The 26133-nt window shown below is 40.6% G+C and overlaps 1 protein-coding gene across 1 annotated transcript; it reads right to left on the bottom strand.

Moving 5' to 3' along the window:
* Window positions 1–8304: 8304 nt before the first annotated feature.
* Window positions 8305–12491, bottom strand: LOC128260248 (uncharacterized). The gene is made up of 2 exons (XM_052993073.1): window positions 12162–12491; window positions 8305–11624 (listed from the first exon to the last, which is right to left on the bottom strand). The coding sequence occupies exon 2, from the start codon at window positions 8772–8774 to the stop codon at window positions 8310–8312; it is 465 nt and encodes a 154-aa protein (XP_052849033.1). The 5' UTR covers window positions 8775–11624; window positions 12162–12491; the 3' UTR covers window positions 8305–8309.
* Between the last annotated feature and the right edge of the window lie 13642 nt (window positions 12492–26133).

Here is a 26133-nt window from a genome sequence, read left to right as displayed (position 1 = left end):
TATCCAAGAAGGTAACATTTTGGTAAGACACAATAATTGTTTTGCACTGGCTTACAATGTACACATCCCTGCTTAACTGTTTCATAATTAAACGGGTATCAATGTGTAACGAACTGATGTTGTTTGTTATTGTTATACATCAGAAGATGTATGTGTTCGTCCCACCAAATTTATATAAACGTGACTGTCCAATTGTTTATAAGAATGCACAAAAATGTTCGGGTTTACACAAAGATCTTTATTCGCCGACTTGATCCTCGGCCTGGGGCTGATAGTGACAGATGGGTAAATCTTTAGCTTTCTTCGCCAGCTCCGTCTGAGCACTCTTCTTTCCAAGATGATGCTCTGGGTGGCTCCGGCGTTGATCTACTCGCTCCGGGTTGATTCTGCTGCTGCAGGTTCCGCTCGGGGTGCCTTTGGGTCGGCGGCTTTCAGCGCCTAGGGATGCATCGCCGTTCCCAGACTAGGTTAACCTACACAGGCACTGTGTTCCTAGGGCGTACGTGCTATAAGAGCTATATGCTATAGACGTCCGATCCGGCTCGTTCCGATTTATGTACTACCTGCAAAAGAAAGACAACTTGTGGGGAGTTGAATAACTCCCCACAAATTAAGAAGCAAGCAGCATAAGCGAATGCAAGCAGTGGCCTACCAGATACCAGTTACGCGGCGAATTCGCCAGAAGTAACGGTAGTGCGCCGAGAGAGAGTGGTGCCCTGAGATTCAGACAAGGAAAGGGAGTGTCAGAGAGAGACGGCAATATAAGGGAATAGCGAAGGGCCGTGTACAAAAGGAAATATCGGGACAGCACCGGACTTCGGACCATGAAATTGGTGCCGTGCGCACCCGGCGTGTCCGACAGAGTTGACAAGGAACCGTGGGCTCGGAAGTAGAGCCGTGTGGAGTCATCAAGGAAACAAGATCGCTACGTCGAAACGTTCGGGACTTAGAGCTAAAGTCTCCGAATTGAGACACAGGTAGCTGAGGTCCTTACGGCATCACACGGCCAAGTCCAGGCGCTTTGTCACAACTTCTGTCGCGATTTGAGCTTGGCATCCCACCCGGCGTGTCCGGCAGAGGTGAACAAATAGGGTCCTTCGACAAAGAACCGTGGGCTCAGAAGGAAAGTTGTCTAGAACTAGCTGCCTGTTTATAAGGACTGTACTGGCGAATTCCGGCGTATGCCTGATCGTTCTGCAAGAATTGTACAGGTCCTGGTGCGCCTAGCCCGGAAGGACACGCGTTTGTTCAGCTAGTGTCTCGAAAGCCATATGCTTTGAGCAGTTTACCGCTAGAGTCCCAGAACGGCTGCTTACCGAATCGCGAGCGCTACGTCAGCAAGGAGCGGAGCCAGTCAACATATCCGGAGACAGAGCAAGGACAACGAGGACACCAATGACGACGAACGACAAGCGCCGTGCGAGCAGCAGATACGTTGACTTCTAAAGTCTGCGGCAGAGAGGGACGGGTGGAAGCGTTCGTCTAGAACTTGGCGTTTGGCCCAGGTACTGCGTTGGCGGCTTCTGGCGTACGCTCGAACCGTCAGGTAGAAACTGAGCCGGCGTCCGGTGCGACCGGCCAGGACAGAGCAAAGGACAGATCAAGAACAGGTGGCTGCGGCTGCGAACAGAGTACGCCCTAAGAGCACAGTGCCTGTTCAGTGAACCCTAGTCTGGGAACGGTGACGCATCCCTAAGCCCTGTTCGCCCGCCGAGCCAGTGGCAGCAGAAGCTACCACGACCATAGCAGGCGACGGAGACATCATTCAGGAGCAGTCATAGCTAAGCAAGCCGTTCAATGTGGGAAGGAACCGACCGAACTCCTAATCTTTCTGTGCGTTTTCACTGATCAATAGGGTGGTCACGTTTATAAAAAATTTGGTGGCACGAACACATACATCTTCTGTGCTAGTCGCACGATATTCGTAGCGAGCAGATAACCAACAAAACGCCCAAAACGTGATTGTCCTGACAGTGAAATTCAGTATCAAACAGAAATGGGGAAAGGAAGGATCTCTCAAAAGTGGCAGCCAAACTTGGCAGCATCCTGGAAGGTCGAAAGCTCTTTATGAATATATCACAAAAACACAAAAACGACCCAGGAATAATGGAAATTTGGGCTGAGCTGGAGGAGATCTACGCAAACCAGGCACAAGCGGCAAAATGCAAGTCCCACACGCCATGAAGGATGCAGGAAGACGGTATGGAGTTTCTGGAAGAAGTAGATTGGTCTGCAAACACATACGGAGCCATGCCAGAATTGCTGCAAGGCAAGGCTCTAAAGTGGTTTAGAGAGTTCAACGAAAGTTTCCAAACTTATTTCCTGCCGAGGTGATTACTCTCAAAGCTCGCAGATCAGATCAAGCAAAGGAAACAGGGTTTCAGAGATCCATTCAAGTACTATATGGTCGACATGCAGAACATGATGAGACCACTCGGATTCTCCCCCACGGAAACGCTCGAGATGATAAAGGACAACTACACGCCTTATCTGAGGATCTCCCTGAGATAGACGATCTAGAATCTCTAATGGTCCTGGCTGATGAGTATGAAAAACTCGAGAAAGAGCGAGCAGCATTCATACAAGAAAACAAATTTCAGTCTTCTGTCAGCTCTTATTGCGATCGGACGTGCTTTCTTCTTCGCTATGTCAATCTGTTCTTATCTTTGCTGTCGCGCTTTTTACATTGCTTGTGTCGAATTGCAGCCGGATCCAATTAAATTGCTAACGAACCTGCCAAACCTACTTTGGCAGTGTGATGGCTGTGTTGTCCACAATTACTCTCACTCTAAAGTTGACGAAATCAACAATATAGTTATTGAGTTGGAAAGGCAATATATGGATTTAAATACCAGATTTATAAATGCCCTGCCGAATTTGTAAAATCATGTAGACACTATGCCGCGGAAAAAGACGGTCATTACCCCTGCAACTCCAATTGCAGCGTTTCCCATTCGACCTTCAACTAGTTGGTAATAAAAGATTTGGACATTTTATCGCTTAAATTCATAAACATTAAGCTGGGAGTTCCTGAGCAGATTTTTTCCACTGTTTTTAGTGGCGAATTTTGCCCTCAAACAGTCAAGGTAGGGACAGACCAGTTGAAGTAACTGTTGTGGATAACACACTTTACCTCAAGTTCCATTTTAAATAAATAACGAAAATAATCTACTCGCTGTTCGTAATGATATAATAACTGTTAATTGGTCTTTAGTTTTGTCGCATGCTAGTGTTAATGATTCCTATTTAAACTTTCTTAATATTATTTCTGATATTTTCAAAAGGAATTGTCCTCTGAAGGTACGGAGTTCTTATAGGCTGCCATGATACACAAGTGGCCTAAAAATATAAAAACCTTTTTAATAAGTTTTACAAGTCTGGCAACTCGTAACTTTCTTGACTGGGAACGATACAGGCAGCACAAGCGGGAGTTTGAATTTTACAAATTACAACAAGTACATTATCAATGTTGAGAATGGCCTTAAACCAATTCCAAAAACTTTCTGTTCAAAAAAGAATTTGTGTTCTACACCTTCGTCTATGACTATGGATAACTTTACTGTTTCCTCCGAGTTGGGTGTGGCAAATCTTTTTGCAACATTTTTTAATTCAACCCATCTAAAGACGTTGAATAATATTCCGTTTCTTCGTAATCCTGAAATTTGATCAGTGGCCTTCGATGATATTCATCATGCGGTAGACGTTTTTGACGACAATAATAAGCCTGACCTGGATTTCTCCCTGCTTCTCTAAAGTTAATTTTCGACTTGTCACTTTCCAAGGGGAGTTTTTTTATAAATGGAAAGAATCCACGGCTACACCAATTCATAAATCGGGTTGTAAATGCCTTATCATTAACTATCGACCCATTGCCATTGAGTAACATAACTAAACTTTAAGAGCGGATTATCACCAAGCATTTTTCCTTACTTGTTAAGCCCTACATTTCAGCTAATCAGCATGGGTTTATGTCCGGTAGACGTACCTCAAATTTAGCTGTTTTTAGTAATTATTGTCTCAGTGAATTTCAACGTCAGTGTCAGGTAGATGGTATCTACTTGGATTTTGAAAAAGCATTTGATAAAGTTTGAAATAAAGCATTTTTCGCCAAGCTAAATTGCTAAAATTGATTGTATCATATTTGGATCGGAGAACCTATCGGGTCAACGTTGATGGTAATCTTTCTTGCCCATTCGTTGCACCTTCAGGCCTTCGTCAAGGTAGTGCCCTTGGCCCTCTTCTTTTTATAATATTTATTAATGACGTTTCCTGCTGTTTTATGAATTCAGAATATCTTTTTTATGCTGATGATATTAAGATCTTTAGATCTATTCGTTCAGTTGCTGACACTAGTCTGCTTCAAGCTGACCTGAACCTCGTTAGTTCGTGGTGTGTCAATAATTTGCTCCCACTTAACTTAAATAAATGCTGTTTCGTCAGGTATAGTAAACGAACTTTTGAAATTTTAAGTCCCTATTCATTATACTCACAGCTTTTGCCACACCAAAGTGAGCCTTTAGACCTTAGGGTCTTGTTTGATTGTAAATTTAGTTTTGCAAAGCACCTTAATACCTTTGGCCTAATACTAAACTTACAATCTATTCAGCATTTGTGCGCTTTAAATTAGATTATGCCTCTTTCATATGGAACCCTATGGCTTCTTCGCACGTTAATAGAATTGAGCGCATTCAAAAATTTTTTTTTCCAATTTTCTCTTTTTTCAATTAATTTTGCTGACCCTTTGCCATCTGACTCTAGCAGATGTCGTCTTGTCCATCTTTCTAGCCTTGAAGACCGTAGGAAAATACCAGCCTTAATTATCCTGGATGACCTTCTTACTGGCAGCCTAGATTGCCCTGTGTTGCTTTCCAAAATAGACTTTTGTGTGCCATGCAGGTCCTTACGTTCTCACGAACCATTTTTTATTAAGCATTGTAGGACTAATTAAGCCCTTAATGAGCCAATTTGTCAGGCTCTTCGATTATAAAATGCTTTACCACCTAGCAATTAGTGCGTTATTCTTTAGTTGAATATTTTTTAACTTGTAATGTTTAGTTTTAAGATATATAAAGATGTAGCCAGTAAACATTGTATTGGCGAATAAATAAATAAATAAGTTCTCGCGAAACAAATCAACAGCACCACAACAAGTTACATGTGAAGATGACCACGCCAATGGACTCCAAACAACTATAATGACCAGAACACGTTATGGAGACAGCACCGAAAGCCCACAGGTCACAGAAGCACGTCGAGAACCCACACGAATCCTGCAGACGGTGTGGCGGTCACAAACATTGGGCACGAAAATGCCGAAACCAGCGTCTAATTTTCTGCTGGATTGGCGGCAAGGATGGTGTTAGAAGCGTAAAGTGCTGCCAGAGATCGGAAAATGGCCAGCGCTCCCAGCCGCAAAGAGGCGACTAGGGGTCGAAAGGTGTTGTCTTTCAAACTTACTAGCGAATTAATCGAAGAAGAGCAGCAGCTATCCGAAGCGGTAACGTTTGGCGGAACCTCACACAAAGCCACAATCGACACCGGAGCAACAGCGAGCTTTATAAGCGAGGAGCTGGCGGATATTCTGGCTGCTGAAGGAATGATGACAAGGACGAGAATGCATGTTAGGTTGGCATGTGCAGCGGCAAAAACACACAGCTCAAGGTAGATATCAAATTCGGCAACAAGCGATTGCCCATGAGCCTGATTATCCTTTCAGGAGTGGTAGACTCACAGGTGCTAGAATGGAATTTCCTCACAGGAGTCGGCGGCGAAATAAAGTGTCCTGGACACACGGTGGTGTTCCCAGAAAGGAGAAGGCACAACGTATGGACGGAGGAAAAACTGCCTGTGGCAGTGATACAAATCACCTCTGAGGAATGCGATGTTGAACGAGAAAGAAAGCAAACTTCAGTAAGCCGAAATTTATATACCCTTGCAGCTATTGCAAAAATGAAATATTCTTGAACACATTAAAATTATTATTTACTTGCTTAAATGTTTAAAAACACTGAAGATATAATGATTTGCAGCTTTATTATACGATAGTTCCTATGGCTGCTATATGATATCGCTTTCCGATTTTAATAAAATTAAAAGCGTAATTCTGAACTGTCAAATTAATAATAAAACAAAAAGAATTAAAAAAAAAAAATTCCAAAATTTAAAAAAAATAATGTTTTTTATATTTTTAATGTTTCTATTGGAGCTATATGATTTAGACGTCCGATTTGGATGAAATTTAAACTGTAATTCTGAAATAAAATATCCATTATTATATGTCGAAGAACTAAAAAAATAATTAAACAAGAAAGGAAGCAAACTTCGGCGTGCCGAAGTTCATATACCCTTGCAGCTATTTCAGAAACTAAATACTCTTGAAAACGTTAAAATTATGATTTACTTGCGTGTTTGTTTAAAAACATTGAAGCTATGATGATTTTCTGCTTAATTACTCGATAGTTCCTATGCCAGCTATACGATTGTTCCTATGGGAGCTAAATGCTATAGTCGTCCGATTTTGATGAAATTTAAGCCGTAATTCTGAAATATCTAACCAATACTCGTAACTGTCTTTATTCGTCTCCTTCTACAAGCCTCGCGGCTCTTCAGCTGCTGCTGCTCCTCGTCGTCGTCCTCTGCGGCGTCGCTCCTCGTCGTTGTCTTTCGCGGCGTCGCTCCTCGTCGTCGACTGCTTGCTGGTATCTGACTCGTGACGGCTCCTTCGAGACTCTGGATGTCATGCGAACCTCACTATCGCAGGCTCCCTAAGTCGGTCCGGATTGTGTCGGCAAGGTGTATCGCCTAGCAGGTTGAACTCGGTTCGACCTCTTCGCCCAGCCACCTTAATCGCAGACTCCACGCAAGGACTCCCTGAGCTCGATTTAACCACGACCCAGCACCCGTTGGATCTCAGCGTTGAAGCCTCAGCCTTGTAGACTCTCAGTCGTTCGGCGTCTCGACTTTGCGATCTTGATCCTGGTCCTCGGCACTTGATTAACTTGCTACTGGTCTCGCGTACACGCACTCGCTTTGATTCTCGCACTATTACTCCTTCTGTGCTGCGCTTGCGCCGCCTTTATAGCCTGTGATGGTCCCGTTATTTCCCTTTTCCAGCTCGCGTGATCGGGTCCAAGGTCCACTGCCGCACCGTTTGTTCACGGTGCGTCCTCTTTGTGCGGGTCCGAAGTCCGCCAATTTACCGTTCGACCCTGTTGCCCTTGCCGTGTGAGGGTCCAATGTCCAGCGTGGTACCGTTAGTCCACGGTGTCTCCGCTTTGCCCGGGTCCAAGGTCCGTTGTTTACCGTTTGACCTTGTTGCCCTTGACTCCTCCGGCATTCTCGCCTCCTTCGCTGTTGCTATGCAGCTCTCCTGCCTCGGAATTTGTGGGGAGTTTTAAGACTCCTCACATTTCCCCCTTTCTTCGGAAATGTTATGAAAGTGGTGATCTCCCCGCCCCTGTTGTTTGTTCATTCAAATTCCCCGCCAAACTCGTTCTCCTCGTTCCCCAAAAGACTTTAACTTTCCCTAAACTGTCCTCGTAAGACTCCCCCCAGACAGCGTTCTGAAAGACCTTTAACTTTCCCATGGCTGTGCTGCGTTAGCCTGTTCCCCAGACAGTTCCCCGAAAGACTTGAACTTTCCCATTTCTTAGACCATTCCCCGCGTAGAATTTGAATTTCCCGCCCAGACATTTCCACGAGTTTGAAATCACCATTCCGATTCCCGTCGTCTGGCCACTCTACTGACCCTGTCTCGATCGCACTTATCGATAGTGGGTCCAGCATTGCCATCGTTGTTGCCGTTATCGTTATCGTTTCCGTTGTCTTAAGTTGCCTCCGTGTGACCGTTTCTTGAGAAATCCAGTATTTTTTTGTACCCACCGATCGCAACTATCGATCGACCGCCTATCGCCTCGCGCCCCCGTCCCTAATTTCCTCACGGCCTCGTTGTTTTGAAAAAACTGGTAAGTAAACTTGCTGCTTGTAGTTTTCCTTTAATTAACGACTTTTTTCTTTCCAGCGACACCATGACCATGATGCCCCTGATGTCCCTGACATGTCTCGGGGTGCTGACCCTGGACCGCGTGCCCCGGGAGACCCTTGCGGCAGCAAGTGACCCCCTCGCCATACCCCTGCGGCAGCCTCGTGTTCTCTGCCGGCCCGCGTGCTTGGCCCGCGATGCCCCCCCTCACCGCCCCCGTTCCTCGATCGGCTGCTGCTGCGGACCACTCTTTTTTTTTCCTGTGTTGTGCTGTTTTGTGATCCCCTGCCCAAATAATAACTGCTGGGCTTCAATGCTGGGATCCGCTTTATTGGGCCTTAAACACCCGCACCCGGCCCCCTGCTACCTTTACTCGGTAGCGCTGTTCCCCGTCCAGCACGAGCTTGGCCCACCTGGCCTTCCTCTGCCTCCCTCGCTGCCGTCGCGCTTCTTCGGCCACCCGCGCCGCCCACTCCGCCTCCGGAACCTCCGACCATGGTTCCGCGCCCTCCGACTGCTGTCTCCGCAGCGTCGGCCTCGCCGGTGGGGCTCGCGGCTCCGGGCACGAAGTCTGCCGCGCCAGCTTCGGGGGTGGCGCCGCGTCCCGCGACGTCTCCGGCGGTGATGGCCACTCCCATGGCCCCTTCTCCAGCCCCTCCTGGGCCTCGCGCTCCTCCTCGGGAGTCAACAGTCCCTCGCGATCGGCCGTCTCCGCGACGCGTTTCGCCGACTTGGCCCTCGGCTCGCGCTGGTTCAACGGCGGTGGGCGCCGCCACTCGATGGCCTCCCGCATCCGGGCCTCCTCTGCTGCCTCCTCGGGCGCGGGCCACGTCCACGTGACCGTCTGCTGATGCCTCCTGGCCTCGGCGTCCCTGAGCCTCTGCTGCCACGCGGCGACTGCTGCACTCCTCGCCGCACGCCGTGCCTCCCATTGGCGGACAGTGACCGCCCGCGCCTCCTAGATGCGAGCCCACTTCTTGGGCTTGCCCGACAGTGGTTTCTGCCCTAGGCAGATCCTCCCGAGGACACCTCGGGACTGACGGTCTCCGTCCCCTCCTCCTCCTCCTCACTCGCGTCCTCCGGTCCACTCTCATCGGAGGAGATGGCGACGACCTTTGCGATCTCCGTCGCGTTTGCGCCTGCGTCCTTCTCCTCGGACGGCAACTCCACGTCCGAGATCTCTTCGGTGGACTCCTCGTCAGCCTCGCTGACCGGTGACGGGGATCGCGACACCAGGGGGGACGCCAGAAGCTGGAGAACGGAATCGGAGTCCCGTCTCCACTTCTCCACTGGCTGTTCCCTGGCGCGCTCCTCCCTCACCTCGTGCTCCACTCGTTGTTGGGTGTTACTCTTACGTGCGCTCATGATGACTATCTTTTTTGGAAAGACCTCAACCATGCAGCGCCGTCGCTGACGAAACCTCGGTTCTTCCGCGTATCCTCGGTTCCGTTATTCGCGGAGACGTGTACCGGTAACGGGACTCGCCTCCGTGTACACGCAACCCGTGCATGTGTGTGTTTAGCCGGTAACGGTGCCTACGGCTTTTTAAACCCTCCCTGTCCCGCTCTCACGCTCCTGATGTGTGTGCTTGTGTGTGTGTGTGTGCTTGTGTGTGTGTGCTTGACCGTTACTTTCGATTCCGTGTATCGTCCTCCCCCTTTCTTCGGTTAGGGTACAGTGCTCCTCCGATACTCCGGATTTGTTGAGACTGCCCCTCTTTGCTTTGCGGTTTTAACTGGCTTATGTGTATTTTCCTTTCTTTGCCCGTGTGTTCGTGCCGCAGGTTGCAAATAACCGGAGAGTCGAAATTAATTATTTTAAACGGCCCTTCGTATCTAGGGGCCAGTTTCGCCGCGAATCCTTCTGCTGCCTTGGATAGATGGTGCTCCTTGGCTCATACCGTGTCTCCGATCTGTGGTTTCCAAGGGCGCCTCCGGAGATGTAGTGGCGCGCCTGATCCTGCTCCGCCTTCTCCATGTTCCGTCTAACCAGCTCGAAGATTTCGTTTATTTTTTTCGCATTTTCCAACGGGGTCTGGGTTTCCCTTCCTGTGCCGGCGGTTTCTTCATCAAACAACGCGCTCGATAACCTGGGCTCTCTACCCTGCGTGACGAATGCCGGTGAATACCCTGTGGACTCGGCTACACTAGTGTTCACGGCCAGCTGCAATTCTGGCCGTTTCTCCCACGTTTTCTGGTCATGTCCGGCAAACTGGGCGATCATTGTTTTTACAGTTCTATTGGCCCTCTCCGTGGGAATTTCTTGTGGTGTGTACGGGGCTGTGAACTGGTGCCGCACTCCCAACTCTGTCAAGAACCGCTTGAACGCCCTGCTCGTGAATTGCACTTCGTTATCGGTGATCAAGACCTTCGGCACGCCTACCTTGAGACAATCCTTTCCCGGATTGCCTTTTCCAGCGTCTCCGTAGTAGCCCTACGCACTGGCACTATTTCCGTCCACTTCGAGAACCGATCTACCAGCACTAGTACCATCGAGTTCCCGTGTTTCGACCGAGGAAGCGGCCCAACGAAATCGGCGCATACTGTGGCCCAGGGCTCCTCTGGGATCTGTGTGAGCATTTTTCCGGCTGCCTGGAACTGACTGGGCTTGTACCTGAGGCAGCTCTCAGAGTTCCGCACGTGCTTCCTAATGTCGCGGTGCATGCACGGCCAATAATACCTCGCTGCCACCCTCGCGATCGTCTTCCGGCTGCCCATGTGTCCGGCCGTCGGCATATCGTGGTTCTCGGCCATGACTCGCTGCCTTGACCCGATTGGTACGCATAGCTTCCATGCGACCACATCCTCGTTGCCTGCTCTGTGAGGAATATGCCGGTATGCCTCGTCGTCGACTGCTTGCTGGTATCTGACTCGTGACGGCTCCTTCGAGACTCTGGATGTCATGCGAACCTCACTGTCGGGACCGGCAAGGTGTTTCGCCTAGCAGGTAGAACGAGGTTCTGCCTTTTCGCCTAGCCACCTTTATCGCAGGCTCCCTAAGTCGGTCCGGATTGTGTCGGCAAGGTGTATCGCCTAGCAGGTTGAACTCGGTTCGACCTCTTCGTCCAGCCACCTTTATCGCAGACTCCACGCAAGGACTCCCTGAGCTCGATTTAACCACGACCTAGCACCCGTTGGATCTCAGCGTTGAAGCCTCAGCCTTGTAGACTCTCAGTCGGTCGTCGTCTCGACTTTGCGATCTTGATCCTGGTCCTCGGCACTTGATTAACTTGCTACTGGTCTCGCGTACACGCACTCGCTTTGATTCTCGCACGATTACTCCTTCTATGCTGCGCTTGCGCCGCCTTTTATAGCCTGTGATGGTCCCGTTATTTCCCTTTTCCAGCTCGCGTGATCGGGTCCAAGGTCCACTGCCGCACCGTTAGTTCACGGTGCGTCCTCTTTGTGCGGGTCCGAAGTCCGCCAATTTACCGTTCGACCCTGTTGCCCTTGCCGTGTGAGGGTCCAATGTCCAGCGTGGTACCGTTAGTCCACGGTGTCTCCGCTTTGCCCGGGTCCAAGGTCCGTTGTTTACCGTTTGACCTTGTTGCCCTTGACTCCTCCGGCATTCTCGCCTCCTTCGCTGTTGCTATGCAGCTCTCCTGCCTCGGAATTTGTGAGGAGTTTTAAGACTCCTCACAGCACTAAAAAAAAAATTAAAAAACACCAAAGTTATAATATTTTTTTATTTATTTTTATGATTGCTCCTATGGGAGCTATATGCTATAGTCGTCCGATTTTGATGAAATTTAAATCGTAATTCTGAAATAATTAAACATTACTATGTGTCTAAGAACTAAAAAAAAAAAACGGACGGACAGACGGACATGGCTAGATCGACTCTACTAGTGGTGCTGATCAAGAATATATATACTTTATAGGGTCGGAGATGTCTCCTTTACTGCATTGCAAACTTCTGACTGAAATTATAATACCCTCTGCAAGGGTATAAATACAGCAAAGTTGTAATTTTATTTTATTTGTGTTTTCGATTGTTCCTATGGGAGCTATGTGCTATAGTCGTCCGATCCGTCTCGTTCCGACTTATATACTACCTGGGAAAGTTTCATGCAGATAGCTTTAAAACTGAGAGACTAGTTTGCGTAGTAACGGACGGACAGATGGAGGGACAGACGGACATGGCTAGATCGAGACATGATGCTGATCAAGAATATATATACTTTATAGGGTCGGAAATGTCTCCTTCACTGCGTTGCAAACTTCTGACTGAAATTATAATACCCTCTGCAAGGGTATAAAAATTAAAAAAACAGCAAAGTTATATTTTTTTTCCGATTGTTTCAATGGGAGCTATTTGATATAGTCGTCCGAATTTGATGAAATCTTCGAAATTGTGCGCAGGAACATTAAGAAAGCTGCTCAGGACCAAGCCAGACAGGAAAGAGACAGTGGAACCCAACAATAGGTGGCACGGTCTGGGCGAAGGAGCACCATTTTCCGAAGGCAGCCGAGGGCTTCGCGGCAAAGCTAGCGCCGAGATGTGACGGACCTTATACTTGTAGCGGCGGCTGAAGAACGTTTGTTTGTTTTGGCTTGAAAACTGGCGATTATTTTAGTATTTAGCGACCCTTGGAGACTAGCCAGATGCATAGCCAAACTTAGTGTTGGAAATTAGTGTTTAGCAAAAAAAAATACTAATTAGTATTTTTGCGGGTGATGCCAGATAGTTCTGCAATCAGCTGTTGCTGAGAAGCTTGTCCTAAGCCGAAATGGCGGATTTTTCAGCTGGCAGAAATTTCTAGAAAAGGCCGAAACCGACGCCGCATGATTTTTGAACTTCCTTATTAATTAAACCGGCGTGGCAGTCAGACGTGTTAAATTTTATTCGTTCACATTCGGCAAAGTGTTGAAAAAAAAATATACACCCGGTATTTCAAAGTTCTCGCAAAGTGGTTTTTCCCGCGAAAAATTCAAGCAAAGAAGTGAGTTGTGGGGGTGAGGAGCACCCGCCTTTGCCAAACCGCAGTGTCTTCGGGAGCACCCCAAATTTTTATTCAGTGATCAGCAGTTGCAGCAGTTGAAACAGTGATCTCTCGTTTAATTCAACGAGGAAATATCTCGGCCAAATAATCATATAAGCTAGGAAAAAAAAAAATGTTCAATTAGATCGGCCCTAACCCAAATCTAAAAAAATTTAAAATCTACTCTTGGGCTCGATCATAACCTTATTTGTAACCAAAAAAAAAATCAAGCTTGCAAGAAAATTTTCACGTGCATATCGGCGAACAGGCTACACTGGAAGAAATTCCTAAGCATGTTTTAACGTAAATCAAGAAAAATTTATTAAAATATTAAGTGGTTGAAAATTGAAGTAACAATAATTATGTTATGAAAAAATGTGAATTCATTTAATAAATATAAGATATAAATTAAGTTATGATTCATCTTGTGCGCGGTTAAGTTACGGTTTCAATCTCCCTGCCAAAAGTTTTCTTAAATTCGTTTTGATTCAAAAAACAACAAAATAATTATGAAACGTTTATAAGTGCACAAATAATATAATATATATTATATTATATTATATTATTATATAAAATATAATCCATGTCAAAGCAGGAATGCCTTGATTTCTTTTCCAGCCTGCCTGCGTCGGAAGATCGATCGTACCTTTATTTCAAATATCTGTGCCAATTAAATTCTCATAAACAAAAAAAAATATATATATATATAATTAAATGTTTGCAACTCCGATTTAATAAAAAAATATAATTTTATTTTATTCAACTGATGTTTTACAGAGTTTAAACTTATTAGTGAACAACACCGACCTATTACTTTGAGGTCTCAAACTGAACTTAACTTGCTGATCTGATTCTGTTGATGATCAAGCCTCGGTCTCGAGCTTTTTGGGATTTGAGTGAGTTGTGAAATTGTTCTGAGAAACTTTCAGTTTCTTTTGAGTGAAACTTTAATTTCTCTTGGATTCAAGTGTCTTGACTCTTGGATACAAGTGCGCTCTTAGATTTTACGACTTTGAAATGTCTTTGGATTGAAATAGGAGTTTATGTGTCTGCGAGCCGAACTTTGATTATCTTTGAACGTGTGAACGTGACAATTGGGGTGAGTTGTTTAGTCTACAGTTTTGGGGGATAACATATTTGGGGATTTTCCGTTGGCCTTCGATTTTGGGATCTTGTTACAAGGGTGAATAATTCTGGGGTAGTAAAGGGTATATCGTAGATACGTAAAGTAATGGGTATATTCAGGGTGTTATGGGACTGTGTATGTGTTGCTTAAATATGTGCAGAGTCTCATAGGAATATGGGCATGTCACTCCCCCAACCTTTGAATTTGGCCTGTCCTCAGGGCGATAACGTAGGGTATAACATAATATTTTCTGCTACAATATTTTCCTCAGTAGTTTTTACATTCTTATTTGCTATGATTGGTTGTTCTTCACGTTTAGAATATTTTACAATAAGTTTCTTAGGAATATTTTTAAATTTGTAAATTAAATATAATGTCAAACTTATTATAGTGATCACAAATGTGGTTAAACATATTATCTGAAATGTATTGTAATATTTTATATGTGATTCGACTATTTCTATAGTTTGGATATATGACAATGGTTCGATTTTTGTGATATTGTTGTTAACATAAATTGATTGTGTATAATCTGCTATATTGTTGGATATTATGAACTCATCTAACTGTATAGTACAATTTTTATTTTAACAATATTATTACCAACGATCGAAACTTCTGTGCTTATACAATTTTGATTTATAGTCGATTTTTGTATATTCCTTGTTAACAAAATATTTGGTTCAATGTAATTTATTTGGAAATTTTATGGGTTTTTACATATTTGCATTTTGTCGGTTCTTGTTTTAGGATTCCAATTATGCATTTGTCGAAAATAATTTGACCTGTGTTTTCATTGAATACTTTATCTTCATATATGTGATATGTTAGGATATTATCAAATTCATCTGGATATGGAATTATTTCATATACAGGAGTTTTCTTTATTTCATTAGGAATTTGGGAAATTATCAGGATTTCGTTCGTGTCTGTTTTGAGCCAAGTTGATGATTTTACTTTTAACAACTTTTCTGAATTAACCTGTTTTAAATAATCGTGTTTTAATAATTTTGGGTTAAATATACCTAACCTAGTTAGTTGCATTCCTAATTCTATGTCCTCTATGTATTCTGTGAATTGCTGGAGATTAAAAATCAGAACTGCAGCTTGTTCTTGCTTATTTTTAGATTCTTCAAATTTGTTTATTAGGTCAAGTCGTTATTAACAACGTCAATAATCATATTCAAATCATGATTTTGGATGGAATTATCTGCTAGATTATTAATTTTTATTTCAAATTCTTCCTTATCTTCTTCATCTAGTGTGCCAAACAAATATTTATAAACTGAACCTACCACGTTTAAAAGCCCGCGTTTACTTCTTCTGACTATTCTTAACCCATTCATTTCTCTTTTTAATTTTTCAACTACATATTGGATTTGGACAATGTGTTGGAATTCTTTGGCTTCGTCCAGTAGGTTGTCGAATGTTATTTCGGTCTTTGTTAAATTTATACTTAAATGGTGGTATTCAAAATTCGTTGGGATTTCCATTGATCCAGTTTTAAATATAAGATATCCGTTTTTTGCGTTTATTGGACTTATTTCGATACTTTGTGCCTTGGTTGTACTTATAAGCGAGATTAATATCAGGGATAATATAGGGATGACTTGGTTATATTTCATCTTCCTCGGCTTGTCTGGAATTATTATATTTACTCTTGTTAATCTTCTTTTGTTTTTTGAATTTTGACTTATAATGTGTGATTTTCCTGCCTCTATTTGTTTCTTCAAAGTGTTTGTTGTCAACCTGTCTTATTAAACCTGTTTTCTTGAAAGGATTGGTAATCTTAGTTTTAACTAATGGTGCTTGTCTATATTTCGTATTAACTTCAAAATCGTGTCTATTTTCATTTAGCCTGTCTATTTTATTGATTTTATTTTGTTGAGTGTTAATATCTGGTGTTCCTGCGTATAGGAAAATATCTGCGGGAGTTCTATTAGTCGTGTTGTGTTTTGTTTTATGATTGTACACGTATAAGATTACTTCGAATTTTGTACACCGGTCCACTATATTGTTTTCGTTACTAATAATTCTCAATTTTTCATTTACTGTCTTATGAAACCTTTCTACATCAGATACACCATTTTTGCTGGTTGTTACTGATATATCTACTCCTTCAGATTTTAACCAGTTTTGCAAGGCTATACACATAAAAGCTGAATCTTTGTCTGCTTTGATTTCTTGTGGTTTTCCCATGTCGTTAAATAGCTTCTTTATGGCTCTTTTTGCTTCTAGCCAATCTCTACTTTTCACTTCAATTAAGATAGCGAATTTCGAATAAATGTCGATACAAGATAAAAATTGCTGGTTACCGACCATATAGAAATCAATTACATATCGTTCTCTTGCGTTAAGTATTTCTGGAGTTATTTCAAATGATAGTTTTGTACTTCTGTGTTCTGTTTTTGCAATGTTGCAGATTTCACATTCATTAATTATATTTTGTATTAACTTTTGGCTATCTGGATAGTAATGTTCTTTTTTAAACCAGTTGATAGTTTTTTCGATTCCTGGGTGTAGAAGTTCTTTATGCATTTTTAATATCATGTTTTTGAATTCAGCATAAGTCAAAATATCTTTTAATATAAGCGTGCATTTAACCAGTTTCGTCAAATTGTTGGGACTTATTATTTGTACGTATGCCCTTTGGAATGTTAAGAAATCATCATCATTATGGAAATAAATTGCGCTTTTCTTAGTACATACATATTCTGTAATGATGTTTTTAGCAAAGTCATCTGTCATTTCTTTGTAAGTTATTTAGATTTTTAATTTGTGAAAATAATGCTTTACCTCAGTTTCATCGTTATCTCCTTTCTCTAATTCTATATGTCTAGAGAAATAATTGAATGGTCGTTCGGTGATAAATATATAATTAAAATTATCTTAGAAGTTGCATCTACACTATTGGCAACTTCGCCAAGCATTAGTTCTTCTATTTTGGTACGCGATAATGCATCTGCTACATAATTTTCTTTTCCGGGAAGATTCTTAATCTTATAATCAAATTCGTTTAATTTAATTTTCCATCTTTTAAGTTTCATATTTGGTTCTTTAATATTATTAAGCCAGACAAGGGGTTTATGATCACTAAGTATTTCAAAAGATCTCCCAAATAAGTATGATCTGAAATATTTTGTCGCCCAAACTATAGCTAGAAGTTCTTTCTCTATTGTTGCTACTTTTTTCAATTTAATGGTCATGGGTTTAACTATGTTAGCGAAGTTTGGAATGAACTTGCGATAGAATCCACATAATCCCAAAAATTTATTTTTTTTTGAGTCTTTGGTAGTGGGAAGTTTGTGATAGCATTGGTTTTATTTGGATTGGGTTTGATACCATTAGTGGTTACAACATGACCTAGGAATTTTGTTTCTCTTTTATGAATTCACATTTATTCAATTGTAAGTTTGCATCCCTAAGTTTTCCAAAAACTTTCTTTAGAGATAAGATGTGTTCTTCCAATGAAGTGAAAAAAATTATTATATCGTCTAAATAAACTAAACAATCTTTGTAGATTAAATCTTTCAAAAGGTTGTTCATACATCTTTGAAAAGTTGCGGGGGCATTCTTAAGGCCGAATGGCATTCGAGTGTACTCGTAATGACCATGTTTCGTAGAAAATGCGGTTTTTGCGATTGACTTGCTGTCCATTTGGATTTGATGAAATCCTTTAGCTAAATCTATGGTTGTGAAATACTGGCATTTTCCTAATTTGTCAAGGATCTCGTCCATTCTAGGAATTTGAAATTTATCATTGATAGTGATTTCGTTTAAATTCCTATAATCTACAACCAACCTAAATTTTTTCTTGCCAGACGCGTCTGTCTTTTTTGGAACGACCCAAATAGGTGAACAGTAAGGAGATTTCGACTTACGAATTATTCCCTGCTCTATCATTTCTTTGATTTGCCTATTTACTTCCTCATCAACGCTCTGGGGGTATTTATATGGCTTACGATAAACTGGATCTTCATGCTGAGTTTGGATTGTATGTTTAATAGTACTTGTGAAAGTCAAATTTTCACCTTCTCTGTACTGAATGTCACCATATTCAGTTTGGATTGTATGTTTAATAGTACTTGTGAAAGTCAAATTTTCACCTTCTCTGTACTGAATGTCACCATATTCAAATAGAACTTTCTTTAAACTTTCAATCTCCTCGCTATTCAGATGTTCGAGTCTAAATTCATTGTTTTCGCGTAAATCATTATGGATCGCGAAGTTTACCGATTGATCTTCTGTAGAAGGTAGATTAAGGCACTCCTGTGCGGTCTTATCTTCTTCCATGTCTTCATCGTTGTATCGGAAATTATATGTTTTTGGGCCTAGTTTAATTGTTTTGTTTTCATAATCAATTTTTGCTTTAGCAGCTTCTAGGTAATTTCGACCTAACAGGATATCATAATTATCAGAGAATTTATGTAAATAAAATTTTTGTTCTGATGGACATGTTACGCTTGGTTTTACTATGATACTTTTATGTATTTTTACCGGACCTCTAATAATATACACTTTTAAATCTTCTTTTGTCTCCTTTAATTTAGCAAAATGTATATTCATTATGTTGATTGATGATCCTGTGTCCATCATTCCCTTATAAAATTTATTGTGAAAGGCAATTTTTACATATGGATTGTGTCTTCGGTCTCCGATGCAGTTTGATGAAAATTTACATCCATCCTATTTTGGCCACTTTGACTTTCCCTCTGTCTTTTTACTGGGGCACCACTAAATCTATTTGTATTAGCCTGATCATTCGAATTTTGATGGTTATTCGGATTTTGTAATCTGGCTTGATTCAAATGTGGGGGGATGGGACGTTGTTGATATTGATTTTGGTTATTCTGGGAAGTTGTTGCATTAGAATTTGAATTTGAATTGTAGTACGAACTTAAATTTCTTTGGTTATCGTAATATCTTTGATTATTACTCTGATATTTTCCTTTATTCCTATGTTTTTTTTGGTTATTTCTATTTTGTGTTTCCGCCAGCTTCTTGATGATTGTTTCGAAGGGCCTATGATCTTTGAAGGCGGTGATTAAAGCTGTCTTCGTTGTTAGCCAGTTATTGGCTCCAGATTGTGCGTCGGTTTCTGCTGCTGTGTCGACTATCACTCTTCTGATTGCTCCGAAAATGTCTTGGTTCTTGGGTTGGGTACAGTTTTAACAAATATTCGACTTCGTTGATGAATCCTGAGAGTTTTCCTGGAGTTCCATCGAAGTACTGTAGCTCCTTGATCTGACACAGTAACTGGTTCAGATGGATCTCTGATAATTGTTGGACTGCCATCTTGTCTTGAGTTTGTGTTTGGGCTTCTTAAAATGTTTATATCTGACCGAATTGGATTTTTGGATGTTTTATGACTACTCGTAGGTTTTACGTCACGTAATTTTATTTTCAGAATGTTTTTTTTTTTATTTCTGACCGAATTGCATTTTTTTGGATGTCTTATGACCACTAGTAGGTTTTACGTCACGTAGATTCTTTTGCGGATCTTTTTAAGTGCACTTTATTCAATTCGCTGATCAAAATTACTAGTTGTGTAGTATATCTCTTTGTTGATCAGTACCGTATTTAAAAGGACTTTATTTTTTTAGATCCTACCGGCTGCGCCAATTAAATGTTTGCAACTCCGATTAAATAAAAAAATAGAATTTTATTTTATTCAACTGATGTTTTACAGAGTTTAAACTTATTAGTGAAGAACACCGACCTATTACTTTGAGCATAGATAGATTATATAGAGGCACCATTTGCTCTGCTCTGCCTTTGAGGTCTCAAACTGAACTTAACTTGCTGATCTGATTCTGTTGATGATCAAGCCTCGGTCACGAGCTTTTTGGGATTTGAGTGAGTTGTGAAATTGTTCTGAGAAACTTTCAGTTTCTTTTGAGTGAAACTTTAATTACTCTTGGATTCAAGAGTCTTGACTCTTGGATACAAGTGCGCTCTTAGATTTTACGACTTTTAAATGTCTTTGGATTGAAAAAGGAGTTTATGTGTCTGCGAGCCGAACTTTGATTATCTTTGAACTTGTGAACGTGACAATTGGGGTGAGTAGTCTACAGTTTTGGGTGATAACATATTTGGGGATTTTCCGTTGGCCTTCGATTTTGGGATCTTGTTACAAGGGTGAATAATTCTAGGGTAGTATAGGGTATATCGTAGATACGTAAAGTAATGGGTATATTCAGGGTGTTATGGGACTGTGTATGTGTTGCTTAAATATGTGCAGAGTCTCATAGGAATATGGGCATGTCACTATATATATACCTATCAATGCCGAAAATTTAAGAAAGCCATTACTTATAAATTTAACCTTGCAAAAAAAAATTAATTAAACCAAAAAAATGAATTCTTTAAATTAACACTGAGAATATTTCCTCTAAAAAAAAAAATGTTTAATTTAATAAAATTAAAAGTAATTAACTAGCGAACCACTGATGAATGATGAAATAAGAATAAATATTTGTACTTATAAAAGAACAAATTTTGAATTTCCTTTAAACATAAAACTATTTTTTTTAATTTTATTGTTTAATATACACAATACTTATTTTTAATATATTTATGCACTAGTTTATACTGTCACCATACATATGTACTTTACATTAATAATTATATACACCTGTGAAGCCCAGTATTTACCCATGAGATTTAACACTTATTATATTTTATCTTTTCTCGCCGAAATTGTTTTACCTGTCGTAAATTATCTAAGAAAGATTAAATATGTTACTTGCGATTGAAATAATTATTAAAATAGAAGCTTAATGAACTAACTAACTGAACTCAGCTGATGTCTCTGCGGTCTTAGGGTATACAAGGGATCACCAGAGTCATGCTCTAGCGGCAGGTGGTCATAGGAAGGGTTGGCAATATGCGAGCCAAATTACATCTAAGGCGTCGCAAACAACAAATTTCTCTCTCTTTCTTTTACACTGTCCCCTTTCAATAATTTCTCAAACTTTTCTTTTTTTTTAAATTATGCATATTTTCTTCCGGTTAAGTAACTAGCTTTTGATATTGTCGCATGCACGCTCAATTCTGATTTTATTAATAGTAATACGTAGACAGTGTCAAGATCTGTACGAGCAAGACCTCCACCCCCTAAGCCGACGAGCTAGAGCCGGAATAATAAGCGTGCCCAGCCAATACAGATCCTTGAAATCATTTAAAGTACTTTGTACTTTAGTCAAACGTTACACGCTACATACTACAGGCACTAGGCACTACAGCTAAGCCGGCAATCTGAACTGAGAGATATAAATGCTCAAAGGGTTCGCAGGGAAACAAACCTCTTGCCAACTTAATGCAGAACGCCGAAAGTGAGTGATGAATCTAGCAGGGTCATTGACCCCGGAACCAAAAGCAGGAAAGGTCAAACCTGCAATCCTGGCCCAAGCTATGAAGGAAAGAGACTCTCTTACATTTCATTGTCCGAAGTCACCATGAGCAAAAAGATGGGGGCCTCTCGATTTATAGCGGCCGATTGGCACTGGACGATAGTGTCAATCGGTGGGCAGAAAAAACTGGAAATATCGACACATGGGGGGTCTCAATGGGGAATATCGATAACACCTGGTGGCAACGCCACACTAGGTCACGGAACCGATAGCAGCTGGGGACTGATCGGCACGGCGTAGAGTGACTATACAACGAATTGGGCAAAACACGGAATTCGAGAAAGTCAACGTGGGAAACGTCTGGGCGGGAATTCAAAAGTCTTTGGGGAAACGTCTGGGGTGGGAAATTCAAAATCGGGAAAAAGGGTCGGCGCTGTGGAACTCAAGAAGGAGCTGTGAGCGTCGTGGGTACCTTCTGGAAGAACGAATTGACTCGAAAGCTACAAGTCGGGAATTCTTATCGCTGTCCACTTGACATTATCAGCGCTCAAGTGCTGTATATGATACCGTTCTAAGCGCGCTTTTCGCAGTTGGGCTCTCGCCAGTTTTCGCCGCTTGTCCCACATGGAACTTTTCAGCACCTGCGCTTCGTGTATTTTGCCTACTCTTTAGATTTGATGACATCGAAATCTTAAAACGGATTTTCTTATCAGTCTCATTGTTGCCGGCCTTTGACGATGCTCTTAATTTAACGTTTGGAACCTCGTGGGATTATCTCTTCAGTTGCTTCAACTGTTCCCAGACCACTTTCTGAATAAGCTAAATAAATCTGTTTTCAAACTCTATAGACTTCACCTTATACGTGCCTGAGTTAATCCACACTCTGTCACCGTCTGGGAATTCTCTGGAACTGGTCGCATAAGAACAGCATAACCAATGCTGTCGTTTTTTTTTTTTGATTTTTGGACGAAAAAGGATGGGGACTTGCCTCAGGCACAATGTGAGCAAGCTTCTGCTTTACCTATTAAACCTGCAACTATTGCGTAAAACTTTTCTTTGACGCCCCACACGGAAGCACCCTTACCTGCCCGTATCTGTTCTCTAAGAATATCTTCCATAACATATCAGGCATGCGCACTAAGGCTAAGTTGGTATATTTAATGACTTCTACATGCGACTTCGACGATATAGTTCTGGTAGAGACTTTGCTCAATTCCAGCTATTTTAATTATCAATTCTTCGAATCAAACCAGTTCCTTATTTACCGTAAAGATAGAGATACTGAATTATCGCATTGTTTCAGAGGTGGTGGAGTTATTGTGGCAGTAAGTTGAACTGTCCATAGTAAAAACATTATGCTTTCAAATGAAAATTCGTTGCTAAAACAGGTCCGCGTTTTAGTTCTTGGACCGGCTGAAAAGTTGTAATTACTGCGTCCTACATTCCACCAAGTAGCGACTGCGACCTTTATGAAGCACATGTGGAAAATATTTGAATTATTCATCAAAGCCTACTTGATTCTGATTTTATAATAATAAGTTATACCAGCGTTTTCTTTCAACTAAAAGTGCTAGTGACTGGGAGCGATATAGGCAGCATAAGAGTGAGTTCGAGTTCTTTAAATTTCTCTATAACCAGTATATTGCAGATATCGAGATCAGCCTCAAACAAAATACAAAATCCTTTGTGCAGTTAATCAACTCCAAAAAAAAAAACATCGCCCATCCCTACGCCAATGACTTTGGAAAATTTTACTATGGCGAACCTTTTCGCAACATTTTGTAATTCCAATTTTGAGCCTGAGAGTGATATTAATCATTCGGAAACATTAATCAATATTCCTACTCTTCTAAATGTTGGCCCTTTCACTATATCTGATAATGATATTCATCAAGCTTTGGATGGTCTAAATGACAACCAAACTCCTGATTTTGACGGAATACCACCATTCTTCCTAAAAAATTGTGTGTGTGCACTGTGTCAGACTCTTAAAAAAATCATTGAGAACTTTCTAATTTGCATTTTATTACTTAAGTGGAAAGAAGCTACTGGTGCACCGATCTAATACGGCAGAAAAGGCTTAATTAATAATAATTATAATTATAATTACCGTCCCATTTCGAAACTTTTTAAACATATAATAACGAAGCAAGTTTTTTTTCTAGTAAAGCCTAATATATTTCCCAACCAACACGGGTTTATGCCTGGTAGAACTGCAATTACAAATTTGGCCGTCTTCAGCAGATAGATACAGTTTATCTGAATTTTGCAAAAGCTTTTGACAAAGTTTACCTTTGTCTCTTTTGCAAAACTCGAAAAACTTGGTTTACATTCTTCACTACTGAACTTGATTAAATCTTATCTAGATCGCCGCACTTATAGGATCAGTATCAATGGAATACTTTCTTGCCCATTTAAAGCAAAATCTGGCCTTTCGCAAGGCAGGGCCGAATGCATCAACAATATTTGCTATTCCCTAAAAAATTCGGAATACCTCCTTAATGCTGACGATCTCAAGCTGTCCGTCCGTCTATCCGTCCGTTTCTACGCGAACTAGTCTTTTAGCTTTAAAGCTATCTGCATGAAACTTTCCCAAAAGTTGTCTTTCTATTGCAGGTAGTATATAAGTCGGAACGAGCCGGATCGGACGACTATAGCATATAGCTCCCATAGGAACAATCGAAAAAATAAATAAAAAATATTATAACTTTGCTGTTTTTTAATTTTTCTATTAGTTCTTCAACATATAGTAATGGTTAAATATTTCTGAATTACGGTTTAAATTTCATTAAAATCGGACGACTATATCATATAGCTCCCATTGGAACAAGCGGGAAAAAAATACAAAAAAAATTATAACTTTGCTGTTTTTTTATGTTTCTATTAGTTCTTCGACATATAGTAATGGTTAAATATTTCAGAATTACGGTTTAAATTTCATCAAAATCGGACGACTATATCATATAGCTCCCATAAAAATACTAAAATATATAAAATAACAATATAATAATAAAGCTGCAAATCATCATAGCTTCAATGTTTTTAGACATATACGCAAGTAAATCATAATTTTAATGTTTTAAAAAATATTTAATTTTTGCAATAGCTGCAAGGGTATATGAACTTCGGCTTACCGAAGTTTGCTTCCTTTCTTGTTTAATTTTTCTATTAGTTCTTTGACATATAGTCAATTACGGTTTAAATTTCATCAAAATCGGACGACTATATCATATAGCTCCCATAGGAACAATCGCAAAATAAATACAAAAAAAATTATAACTTTGCTGTTTTTTAATTTTTTTTTACTTCTTCGACATATAGTAATGGTTAAATATTTCAGAATTCGGTTAAAATTTCATCAAAATCGGACGACTATATCATATAGCTCCCATTGGAACAAGCGGGAAAAAAATACAAAAAAAATTATAACTTTGCTGTTTTTATACCCTTGCAGAGGATATTATAATTTCAGTCAGAAGTTTGCAACGCAGTGAAGGAGACATCTCCGACCCTATAAAAAATATATATTCTTGATCAGCATCACTAGGCGAGTCGATCTAGCCATGTCCGTCTGTCCGTCTGTCCGTCCGTTTCTACGCGAACTAGTCTTTTAGCTTTAAGGCTATCTGCATGAAACTTTCCCAAAAGTTGTCTTTCTATTGCAGGTAGTATATAAGTCGGAACGAGCCGGATCGGACGACTATAGCATATAGCTCCCATAGGAACAATCGAAAAAATAAATAAAAAAAATTATAACTTTGCTGTTTTTTAATTTTTCTATTAGTTCTTCCACATATAGTAATGGTTAAATATTTCTGAATTACGGTTTAAATTTCATAAAAATCGGACGATATATCATATAGCTCCCATAGGAACAATCGCCAAAAAAAATACAAAAAAAATTATAACTTTGCTGTTTTTTTTTATTTTTTTTTTTACTCCTTCGACATATAGTAATGTTTAAATATTTCAGAAATACGTTTTAAATTTCATCAAAATCGGACGACTATATCATATAGCTCCCATTGGAACAAGCGGGAAAAAAATACAAAAAAATTATAACTTTGTTTTTTTTTCATTTTTCTATTAGTTCTTTAACTTATAGTAATGGTTAAATATTTCAGAATTACGGTTTAAATTTCATCAAAATCGGACGACTATATCATATAGCTCCCATAGAAATAATAAAAATATATAAAATAACTATATAACAATTGAGCTGCAAATCATCATAGCTTCAATGTTTTTAGACATATACGCAAGTAAATCATAATTTTAATGTTTTAAAAAATATTTAATTTTTGGAATTTGCTGCAAGGGTATATGAACTTCGGCTTGCCGAAGTTTGCTTTCTTTCTTGTTTAGAATTTATTTTGGCTTTTTAATAATTTGACAGTTCAGAATTACGCTTTTAATTTTATTAAAATTGGATAACAATATCATATAGCTGCCATACACAGAGTTTAATCAAGTATATTGCACTTAATCTGAGAATATTCGTACTCAAAAGAAATCCAAGAGCAAAAATTCTCACTTTGAGACCATTTTACTCAGTTTGAGTACAAATTTTCAAGAATGAAAAAACTGTATGGGTGTATGAGAATTTACCAAAATAAATCGGCCAAAAATGTAACTAACATTTTTTTCAACTTTATTGTTTGTTTTACATTATGTTATATTACTAACTTACGTG

The sequence above is a fragment of the Drosophila gunungcola genome (genome assembly GCF_025200985.1).
Source record: "Drosophila gunungcola strain Sukarami chromosome 3L unlocalized genomic scaffold, Dgunungcola_SK_2 000031F, whole genome shotgun sequence".
Classification (NCBI taxonomy): Eukaryota; Metazoa; Arthropoda; class Insecta; order Diptera; family Drosophilidae; genus Drosophila; species Drosophila gunungcola.
Note: the sequence above shows the minus strand (reverse complement) of the source record. Positions and strands in the feature narration are given on the sequence as shown.

Bases quoted from the DNA above. Each gene is read 5' to 3' on its own strand.
- LOC128260248 (XM_052993073.1), bottom strand. From the start codon at position 8,774: ATGCGGGAGGCCATCGAGTGGCGGCGCCCACCGCCGTTGAACCAGCGC.